The sequence below is a fragment of the Cryptomeria japonica genome, chromosome 9 (assembly GCF_030272615.1).
Source record: "Cryptomeria japonica chromosome 9, Sugi_1.0, whole genome shotgun sequence".
Taxonomy (NCBI): domain Eukaryota; kingdom Viridiplantae; phylum Streptophyta; class Pinopsida; order Cupressales; family Cupressaceae; genus Cryptomeria; species Cryptomeria japonica.
The window spans coordinates 583441294-583453519 of NC_081413.1; the positions used below are offsets into that span (position 1 = coordinate 583441294).

Genomic DNA, 12226 nt, shown 5'->3' on the forward strand with positions numbered 1-12226 from the left:
GCTCTACAACCACCAGTTTTGGAATATGGATTTGATCACTCCATTAGGGATGACCTGAGAGTCTCCTTCAATTACAAGATTGAGAACCCCATTATTAACACACCACCAAAGCCCTGCCTCTATCATGGAAACCTCTATCACATAGTTAGTAGCTACTCCAACTAGACACGATATGGCACACACCACCTCACCAACTTCATTTCTGATGATAGCTCCTAGACCACTCCAACCTAGATTACCTCTATTTGCACCATCAAAATTTAATTTCATCCACCCTGACATCGGGGTTTGCCACTTAGCATTTTTTCTTTTTTCTTTTCTATCATTTAATCTATGATCACCACTCTGCTTTAAATCCCAATGTTTCTCCATTTCGAAGTCCCAATTTGATAGAAATTTATAATTCTTGCCTTGAATTCTTCCATTGATAAATACCTCTATCACACCTTTAATTTTTGCCTTAAGGAACTGAACTTCCAATGCTTCTTCCTTGAAAATCCTTCTGTTGCATTCCTTCCAAACATGGCAGATGAACAAAGTGGGACAAACCATCCAGAGTGTTCCCCATTTAGAGTGTCTCCCTTTAATCGGCTAGGATATGAGAAAATCCTTTAAATTTTAATTTTTGGCAATGAAGCATTGCAACATGTCTAGGAGCCAATCCCAACCTTCACTAGCATATGGGCACCATTAGAGAAGAAAATCGGTCGACTCCTCCTCCTTCTTGCCCATGATACACCAATTTTTCCCCAAAATCTCGATCGATTTCAATCTACTACCAGTGAGGATCTTGCCATGAATAGCAATCCATAGGAAAGCCCCTATTTTCAATAAAGTCTACTTACCCAAGAACAATGTCAAGGGCCAATTAATATTCCTCTCTCTCTTCCTCTAAAGCTCATAGCCAAGATTGACTCTATAATCGTCCGATTTGGATGCACTCAAAAGAAGGTTGTCTTCCTCGTTTGTGGGAAACACCTTTTTTCTCTATAGGACATCTGAGAGCCATCTATGATTAATTTGATGCCAATCCCCCATACTCTTCCATGACAAAGAAGAGGAAGAGTTGGGTAGTGTTTGAAAGTAATCTGCCACCCACAGGCATATAGATGCTTCTATCTGGTTGACCTAGTCTTTGTCTTCGAACAAATCTGCCATTGACTCATCCCCATTCCATGAATTGAGGAGACAAAATCTCACTCTATTGCCATTGCCAATTTTCTAGGTTAGGGGCTATGTGAGGAGCTTGCCACTTTCCCAAATGAACCTCCAAATCAATGAACCTCGAACTAAATCAGCCACCGTAAAGATTTTGTCAAGGGAATTTGAATCTAAATATTTAGCAACCAATATTATGCACCAAAGTTTCTTGGGGAATTTATACATTTTCCATGCTAACTTAGTGCCTAAAGCCAAGTTTTGCAAATTTATCTTTCTTAAACCTGCCCCTCCTTCTTCCTTGATCATACGTGTAGTGTCCCAATTTATCAGAGCAATCCTCTTGTCTTCCTTCTATCCTTCCCACAAGAATTTCTTAAGCATTCTGTCAAGAGATGAGGAAGCTCTACCTAATAACCGGTAGCATGACATGTAGTAAGTGGGTACCACTGATAATACTACCTTAATCATTTGAATTCTCCCAGCCTGAGAAAGCCATCTATTTTTCCAGGAAGCCTCTTTAAGGTGACATCTATTGAAAACTGCTTCCCATAGCTTGTTGTCGACTCTTCCAACAAAGAGTGGGATGCCAAGATAAGTTATGGGGAACTCACCTGGCTCAAACTCCAATATTTATGAGATTCTTGAATGGAGCCTTCTGCTAGTGTTTAAAAAGAACACCATTGACTTGTTCTTGTTCATACTTTGGCTTGAATCTAACTCAAAGCAATCAAGCACCTTTCTAATAGTTATTGCCTCCCTAACCGTAGCCTCCCCAAAGAGAATGGTGTCGTCTGCAAATTTTGAGTGTGAGATAGATAGGCTCCATATTTTCATGGATGGAGATCCCTCTCTAGAGGCCCAGACTAACTTAATTTTTTATGTTTCTCCTCAATACTTCTACCATTTAAACAAATAAAAAGGGAGACAAGGGATCACCTTGTCTTAACCCATTAGTAGACTGGAAGAAACCACAGACCAAACTATTTACAAGAATAGATAAATTAACTGAAGACACACAATGCTCAATATATTTCACCCAGACTCTATCGAATCCAAAATGAAGGAGAACATCAAGCAAAAAGGGCCACCAAACTTTGTCATACACCTTGCTAACATCTAGTTTAACAATCATACCTTCTTTCTTATCTAAATACATAGAGTAGATGGTCTCTCCCACCATGATGATGTTGTCCACAATTTCTCTCCTTGAAACAAAACCATGTTGTTTAGCAGAGATAATTTTATTAAGCAAAGGCTTTAATCTATTTACCATCACCTTAGACACAATTTTGTACAAGGTATTGCACAAAGAGATCGGTTGAAAGTCCATCATGGATGAACATTCTTTCTTTTTGGGAATGAAGACAATAACCGTGTTGTTCATTTCTCTGAAAAACTTCCCTTTCCTTCTGAATTCTTCCGCCACCTTAAAGATATCATCGCCCATGACTCCCCAGTATTTTTGGAAAATTTTTGTAGTGACACCATTGGGCCTAAACACTTTGAAAGGAGGGTTTTTGAATGTGGCATTTTTAATCTCCTGCATTGAGAAGGGCGACATCAACTAATCATTGTCTTCCACTGTTACCACTTTGTTGATGATGTCCAGCATGGAGGAAGAAAGACGAGAGGAATTGTTGAGGCAATCCCCCAGCATAGCTTTGAAATGATTCACTGCTATGTCTTCAATAACCCCTACCTTTTCTCGCCACACCCCGAAGTCGTCATGAATACAAATAATTCAACTATTAGCTCTTTTGACCTTGACAAAAACATGGAAGAATTTTGTGTTCAAATCCCCTTCTTTGATCTAACACTCTCTCAACTTTTCCTGCCAAAAGATTTCCTCTTTGAGTAAGAGTTCTGACAAATCTCTTTTTAGTTGCTTCTCTCTAGCAAATTTGTCATTGGACGTTCTTGCTAAGATTACATTTTTATTCAGGCTATCCAACTCTGCTTCCACTCTTATCTTTTTTGCAAAAATATTCTTGAACGAGACCTTGTTCCATTCTTTAATTTTCTTCTTAACTATCTTCAGTCTTTTAACAAAGCAAAAACTCAGAGTGCTTGAGAAAATATCGCTATCCTTCCACCAAGATTCCACATTTGGCAAAAAATCCTTATCTCTCCACCACATACCCAAAAACCTAAAACTCCATCTAAAAATCTTACTGGCTTCATGAAAGCTTAATTGAACTAGGAAATCATCTGACAAAGATAATGGAAGAAAACAAGAGTCTAGGTTGATAGTAAAATCCAACCAAAAGGGCCCTATCAGAAATCTATCCAACATCTCTAATATTCTTGCAAAGTTTTCTCTCCTATTGGTCCAAGTATATCTTCCATTCTTTGGTATGACTTCAAACAAATGATTCGACGTCATGAAATCCCTGAAATCCTCCATGACTTTGTTGGGCATTTTCAAACCACCTCTCTTTTCCTCCAGATCAAGCAGAGCATTAAAATCCCCTGCTATAATGACTCTATCATTGTTGAGGGAACCAATCTTGTCAGGAATGTCCTTACATACCTTCGCTTTATCTTATGTATTTATCAAGCCATATACATTAACCATTGCTTGTATTTATCATTTTATTTTTTATAAAATAATGTAAATTTAATAATTATATATTAAATAATTTTTTATATATATTTTTTCTAATATTTTAAAAATTAAAATAATATAATATATAATTAAATTTCATGCTTAATTATATAATTTATTGAACTTATCATTACATTTCATTTTTAATTAAAAAATAAAATAAAAAATTATTTTAAACTTTTCAAACTTAGATTTTTTTATTTCTTTTAGTTATAAAAGATCTAAATAATAAATATAATGTCTAAATAATTAATTATATATTCAGAATTTTTATATATTGTTTTCATTTTATAGATTTTAAAAATTATTACATTATAATATATAATAAAAGTTTAGGCTCCATTATTGACATTTCTATTACATTTAATTTCTAATCCAAAACGAAAACTTTTTAATTTTCATTTAGTTATTTTAATAACTACTATAATGTACTCCTTCCCTACCTACCTCCGTACTCGCCTCTCTTTACAAATTGACAATTAAGATGATTATGAATTTAAAATCAATCTCACAAAATTCTTTACATTGATAGAGAAATTTGACTATTATATATATCTTTAAAGTTTAAATTATAATTAATTTAATAAATATAAAAGGTTTAAATGTATATTTTTTTATGTTTTGGGTTTTCTTTGATTAGAGTTTCCAAGTGACATATTTTCATATTAACGTAGCTTATAACATCCCATATTATTTACATTTACCTTTGATGACTTAGATTCCCTCCTATGTGACATTGTGAGTGAAGCTAATATGCACTCTCATCTAATGAATACAACATCACACTACTAATTCCACCTAATTCTAACTATAAATACATATCCTAACAACATTGGATACAACATCACACTACTAATCCCATCTAATATACATTCTAAATATAAATTATAACACTATTGTATACAACATCACACTACTAATCCCACCTAATCTTAACTTTATATACATCCTAACACTATTACTAGGAACTTGATGCACCCCTTGTCATAACACAATTTCCTATCCATGTTAAAGCATAAACTTGTGACCAAGATGCTACATGAAGGCTAAGAGCTTTTAAAAGAGAAATAAATGGCAAACATTCATCTTATTTAATTTAAATAAATAAGAGATAATCAACTATATATTTGTTAAGTGCTCAATAATAATTTCACAACACTTAGAATAATGGTATCAGACATGCTGATAAGCTTTGTCGATCGGGTGGACAATTGATGGAAGACATGAACAATATTATGGGCCTTGCTAGGTGCACATCAAAGGGGAAGGACCATATCAACATGAGGGGCCCATATACTTTCAAAGGTAAGATTGATAGTATAAGCCCCCCATATAGGTTCAATAGTTAGTGTCATTTTGGCAAGTAGAGGATAAATCTTACAAATAGGCCCCTCCTTCCTGTACAAGAAACAAGTATTTACACAACTCAAAACTTCAATAATACAAACAAGGGGTTCCTCATCTAGATTAATTTTAATAAACCTAGGTAGGTCTATTCTTGGATTAAAAGAGATGAGAACTCTAGCATCCATATTGAGTACAAGAGCTTGCGAATTGTCAACCCCAAGGACCTTCCCCAAAAAATCAAGCATTTGCAAAATAAAATCTAGAGAAAAAGGGGAAGGTTTTTAACAACGATCCACTGGAGAACCCTGTTGACCAATATTGCCCCTCAACCACCACCATCTATAATTTAGCATCTTTAAAAGAAATAACGAAAAGCCCTTTTTGAATCATCCTATAGAAAGGCATTTGAAACCCTAGTTTTTTAATTGATATATTCTTAATCCATTCATCTAAACATTTACGGTCTGAGCATTTGCTAACATCCATGACAACTAGAAAGGTTGCAATATTTTTTAATCAATTTTTTTCTTTATTAATAACAAAAAGTATATTAGGGTTCTTATCTCCTCCTCCATTGGGTTCTTCATTACCTTCAATTAGGAGAATAAAATTAAAATTTAATTTTGTCAAGTCAAGAACAAAGACTGGAGACTTTGTAAGAGGTACTTTTAATGACTTAAACTAATAGGTGGGTCATCATTAATATTTCTAACCCTTTTAATTGGATTATTGTCCATACTATCTAGTATCATTTAACAAGATACGATGCATTTATTGCCCCATCTCTCACTTGCATGGTTTAAAACCACACTAATATAGAAACAAACAAGCAATAAATCCAAAGAAAAAGACAAGGGCAAGAATAGAAGATTACCCGGTGGAGGAGCTTAAGGATCTCCTCCACAATGGGTTTCCTCTTACTCCTTCATTCGCCCCTCATTCACCAAATTACCAATTTCATATTCTTGAACATTTTTTCATCTACTATGGTGATTTAAACCTTATATTTAAGTATTATTTCGTATCGGCTAACTTTAAGTTTGAAATATATTTTAATAAAAAAAAATTAAAATTAAAAACTTAATTATTCTACAATAAGACAAATTTCAATAAGACAAATTATTATAAATTAAATTAATTCCAATAAATTTTAATTATTATTTTTTATTTCATAAAAAGACAAATAATTAAATAAATGTCAAACTACAATACTAAATAATAAAAATTATAAAAAATTGTTGGACACAATGGATCACTGAGAGGGGGGTGAATTAGTGATTTAAAACACTTATTTTCCAATCATGGATATACCGATACAATATAAACCAAACAGAGTGTTGATTGGTAAACTAAATAATGCAAACTAAGTGTGTAAAAGGATTTGCTATAAGTCAATATAACACATACACAAGAATACATCACATAACACTAGATATACAAGGAAAACCCAATGTGGGAAAAACCTCGATGAGAATAGTTGCTAGAGATCTTCTGCTCCAAACTAGCTTCACAATGAAAATGATTTGATTACAATTTTAGGGCACCAACCCCTAATTTATGAGCACTGACTCAAAGGAGCACCAACCCTTGATCAATTTATAGGCTACAACCTAGAGGAGCTACAACCCCTGCACTAAGAACCTACTTAGTGAAGACAATATGAAGATTCAAATACATAAATAAATTCCCTGTTGCAAGTGAATTTTTGCAACCCTTCAATACCTTGCACTACTAGTTTCAATCTTATCGGTCTGTGAAAACTCCACACACACTACAACACTACCATTATGTTGATTCTTACTTAATTAAAACTTCTCACCCTCTCACTGTTGGATTCACTTCACACCAGACCACCCTTTCCCAGGTTCTTCCTCTATCGATTTGTTCTATGTCGGTTCACACACACATTACCGGTTTCTCCTTCAACACACACTCTCTTAATATTTTTCTTGTTTTTCATTCAAACAGTCTCTTTCCTATCACTTTCATTCACCAGGATCAACACTTATTGGTCTCAAGTTGGCATCTTTTAAACTTGAGGCTTCCCACCAAAAACCAATGCAAACTTAGGACAGTTAGGGTTTCCCTCCTTTAATCAAATTTGTGTCCAATCTGATTTGATCTACCTTGGACCGCTCACCTGCTTTGGGGAGATACATCTATACAAGTTTTTATTTATCCGATGCATGTTTGCTAAAAATAGAAAATATAACCCTACTTTACGGCCTTGATCTTTGTCGACCCCATTTATAATCTAGCTATAGCTTTCTCGAGGTCAATCTACAATTGAATTTCATGCTTTGATCACAATTCCTCAACTGTTTGATCATTCTCTATCATCCATTCTTCCTTGAGCCACATTAGTCTTTCATCAATGCGTGATTTGTAGTTTTATCATTTAATGACCACCTACTACACAGACAACAATGTCAATGAACAGTTCACCGACCGCTGCATGTTTTCCAACTCAGCTCCATGGGGCACACATCAACATACATTGAATTCACCGGCAAAGAAGTCGGTTCAAACTAGAACATCTCTATTAGTACAAACCCTTACCGGTATGTCCAACACATTAAGCAATTACTCTTACCGGAAACACATCATCCTGACAATCCATCTTGCCTTCTAGTATGTCTTCATGTCATTCTTTTTGTTCTGCTCACCGGGTGTTGTTATGATTCATCTAACATTCCACCTCTTCATCACAAACAACCAGCCAACCTTCATACCGGTTTATGCCTTATCGGTTGTTACTCAAGCATGCCAACACACACCTGCATCTCACCTCATACCGGTGATATCATCTGTCAACTCAGAACATGTACTTCTCTTTTTTATGTCAGTTCAATTTTCTTCATAGCGGTTGACATCAATGACAACTCAATGCCAACAAAAATAACCCAAGGTGGTTGCGCATGAATTCTGTGTGAGGCTTTTTAAGCCAATTTTTTTGGGAGATATTGATAGAGTCCTCCATGAAATAGATCATAATCTCACCATTCTGCCATCTTTCTATTTCGAGATTGTGAGTAGGAATAGAATTCCAGTGTCTAGGTTCCCAATTTTATTCATTTGGGACCTTGCGAGATGGGAGGTTGGCAAACCAATTAAGTGGCGCTGTGTGTATGTTCTTAAAATGGTAATGGGTTTTTCAGAGGACAGTGTGTGTGTTCCTCTAATGGGGGATGATATTGACGTTAATCTTCCTTGGGTTCAAGAGTTCAAACGTTTAATGGGTAGGTAGGATGAGGAATACCCGTTCTCCTCGAGCGAGAGTAGTAGCAACAGCAATGGGGAAGATGAAGGTTTAGCAACATGCATTGATGTCTCCCTCATTCAGAATCGAGATTCATCCCTATGAAGCTCCTAAGTTTTTGTTCATGGTTTTGTAAATGGCATATGCATCGATAAGTAATTGTATATGATATATAATCCGGATGGGGTAGTCTCTTTTCTCTACTTTTGGTAGTATCAGAGATAGTCGTAATTCTATGAATTGTAATACAACCCTATTTTGTCATATGGGGATACTTGTAGTTGAGTCATATAAGCTGAAATGGTATATACTTTAATATGCTGCTCTTATCTCTTTCTGAGAAGATCCGGCCATGAAGCCTTTTGTAAGATGTAAATTTTAAGTCATATTAATATAAAATCAGCTATATGCCCTTTACCAAGCAAAATAAAAAAATAACTTATAAAAAATCAAAACATTAATTTGAAGTTTATTGATTTATTTAATTCAACAATTCATTCTATTATTTTAAAAATAATTATATTTATTAAAAAACTTATTATTTTTATCTATATATTTTTTAATTAAAAAGTTAAACAATAATGTAATAAATTTTTCATAATATCTATTAAAACCAATTTTAATTCATAACATAACCCACCTAATATTGTCACGTTAATGCTGCTGCTGACAATTCGATTTAATAAGATAAAATAATTTTCACGTTATTCTCGATATTATAATGAATGCTAGTAATATTCTTAATAATAAACAAATTATTGACTTTTATTTTAACAAGTTACACAATACTATATTAAAATTTTCATATAATATATTAATCAGTTTTATATCATAACATAACCCACCTAATCTTGTCACGTTAATGTCTATTATTGATTTTTATATAATATAACTTTTATTATTTATGTGTGTCGCAAGTGGCATCGTCACACTCCCAGAGGACACGGAATTGAAAGGACTGAAATCTAGAAGAAAGAGATGTCCCGTCGGAAATAGCGTTCCCAACTGTACAATTTCAACAATTTTAATTAGTTCGTATTTCAATGCTTGGAATTTATGCACCCGTGAAAGACCCAACAGATGCCACGCTATAGTGTGTACATAATTACACTTTCCCGGTCAGGCTAATTACAGGGAAATGAAAGGACTGAAATCTGCCACCACAAACATAACAGAGACTTTTGGGGATGGCTGGCCGCCGCCCCGTAGATAATAACAGGGAGAGCTTACTCTTTGAATCATTCAACCCTATATTTTCGGGCTAAATACGTGACAATATTGTACAAATAGATGTCAACCCTTACAACTACTCTCCCCTCTTCTTAAAGTAATTGAACGGTTACAACTAGTCAGCCAAATTATTTTCTAGAAACAGTCTTTATCAAAATTAAAAAACAATCTCTCACACTCTCTTATGACAATTAGGCTTCACATTGTTATAATTTGGAAATATATTGTACATTAGAGTAAAACTTGTTTACGGCAATGTTAAAACAAGCTGCTTTAAATACATAGTATTGTATCAAATATCGGTAAGTCGGGATAGCCAAATATGGCGTGGCTTGATTCCCCTGTAATAGAGTTGGGTTTTTCACTCATCTTCCTCTGGATTATATACAGATTTGTGACCAAAAATAAGAGCAAGAGCGACAAGGGAGAGTTGGGATTGCCACCAGGGCCACGGCCATGGCCTCTGGTAGGCAATCTCTATCTTTTGGGAAGCCTTCCTCACAAAGCTCTAGCTAAGCTCGCAACCAAGTACGGGCCCATCATGTTCCTACGCCTGGGCTCGGTGCCCACGGTCGTGGTCTCTTCTCCTGCCATGGCCAAAGAATTTCTTAAAACCCATGATTTGATCTTCGCCAACAGGCCACCTACATCGGCGGGCAAGTACATGGCCTACGGCAACAGAGACGTGGCGCAAGCCCCTTACGGAGAGTACTGGCGGCAGATCAGAAAGTTGTGCACAATCGAATTGCTATCGGCCAAGAGAACAGAGTCATTCAGGTGGGTGAGGGAGGAAGAAGTGTCCGCCATGGTCAGATCTGTGCGGGAGGAGACCCAGCACGGCATGCGCTTCGTTAATCTGAGGAAGCACATCTGCTCCGTCTTACTCAACACAGTGTGCAGAATGTTTGCGGGGAGAAGTTACTCCGAACATCAACTGAGCAGAGGGCAGGAGTTTTCACAGATGGTGGCTGAAATGATGCATCTAGCGGGAGTAATTGTTCCGGGAGACTTCGTTCCCTCTCTTGCTTTTCTCGATTTGGGAGGCTACTGCCGGCGCATGCAGGCCATCAGTAAGGTATTCGATGAGTTTGCTGAGAAGCTCATCGATGAGCACATCCAGCGAAGAAGGACGAAAAAGTCCGAAGAACCGGACATTGTGGACGTGATGCTGGACATGGCTGAGATCGGAAGTGCTGAGATACAAGTCTCTCGGGTTCACATCAAAGCAATCATTATGGTCAGTTTAGTTTAAATAATTGTCATAGACCTTACCATAGTACCAGAAACTACAATTGCTCTTTAGACGTATGGTCAAATTGTGGAAATATACAATTTCCGCTAATACTTCACTGGCCAATTGTCAAATTTCTGCTAACAAACGAGTTCACATCTTTCGCAGGATATGTTAATTGCTGGAGTAGAGACATCTACCACAACTATAGAATGGGCAATGACTGAGCTGTTGAGAAACCCTCAAGCAATGTCAAAGGCACAACAAGAGATTGAATTAAAGGTTGGAAAAGATCGTATCGTAAGAGAGAGTGATCTAGCGAACTTAGACTACTTGCGATGTGTTGTGAAGGAAACACTTCGACTACATGCACCAGCGCCGTTGCTCATGGCACACGAGTCCACCCAGGGTTGCAATGTTGGAGGATACCACATTCCACCAAAAACAAGGTTATTTGTGAATGTTTGGGCAATCGGAAGGGATGAAAGAGTTTGGGAAGATCCTTTAGAATTCAAGCCTGAGAGATTTACCGACTCAAGCATAGATGTGAATGGCCACCACTTTGAATTGTTGTCTTTCGGAACAGGAAGGAGAGGATGTCCTGGGATTTACATGGGCCTTTCTTCTGTTTACTTGGTTTTGGCTCAGCTCATACATTGCTTTCATTGGAATGTGGAGGGCGATTTGGATAGGGAGGAAATGTTTGGATTGACACTACCAAAGAAGTTTCCTATCTCTGCTTTTCCGTCCTGGAGGCTCACCATCGACGACCCACCCAAATGTTAGATGAACAGTTGGGTGAAAAAGTATTAGTATAGACATATAGTCAGTCATCTTGTCATTGTAACTCCACATTTACGTGGAAGGTTAGATTTATAGTCAGCAATCTTGTCATTGTAATTCTACATTTATGTGGAAGGTTAGACTATATAGATAGAGACATATAGTAAGTCATCTTATCATTGTAATTGCATCTTTATGTGGAAGGTTAGGTTAGGCCCTCCATATTTATATGGAAGGTTAGGTTAGGCACTCCATATTTATGTGGAAAGTTATGTGAGGCACTTCTTCTTGTTGGTTTATTAAATAAAATTATTGTAATAGCATGAAGATCCTGTTTTTTGTTGTTGGTTAATTACTAGTATAGACATCTTGCCATTGTAATTGCACATTTATGTGGAAGGTTAGGTCAGGCTCTCCACGTTTATGTGAAAAGTTAGGTGAGACTTTGCCTCTTGTTTTTTATTTAGTAAATAAAATTATGGAATGAATATTTAAATTATAGTAATATAAGTTTCTTCTTTTTTATTTTGGAATGTCCTTTACTTTTTACTATTTTCTATTTTAATATGTAAGAGTGTTGATACACTTACGAAAAAATATGATTTCAAAA

General features: G+C 35.9%; 1 protein-coding gene across 1 annotated transcript; it reads left to right on the forward strand.

Moving 5' to 3' along the window:
- Positions 1-9889: 9889 nt before the first annotated feature.
- Positions 9890-11943, forward strand: LOC131032506 (cytochrome P450 71AU50-like). Its single transcript, XM_057963519.2, has 2 exons — positions 9890-10839; positions 11002-11943. The coding sequence occupies exons 1-2, from the start codon at positions 9925-9927 to the stop codon at positions 11617-11619; spliced, it is 1533 nt and encodes a 510-aa protein (XP_057819502.2). The 5' UTR covers positions 9890-9924; the 3' UTR covers positions 11620-11943.
- Positions 11944-12226: the final 283 nt, after the last annotated feature.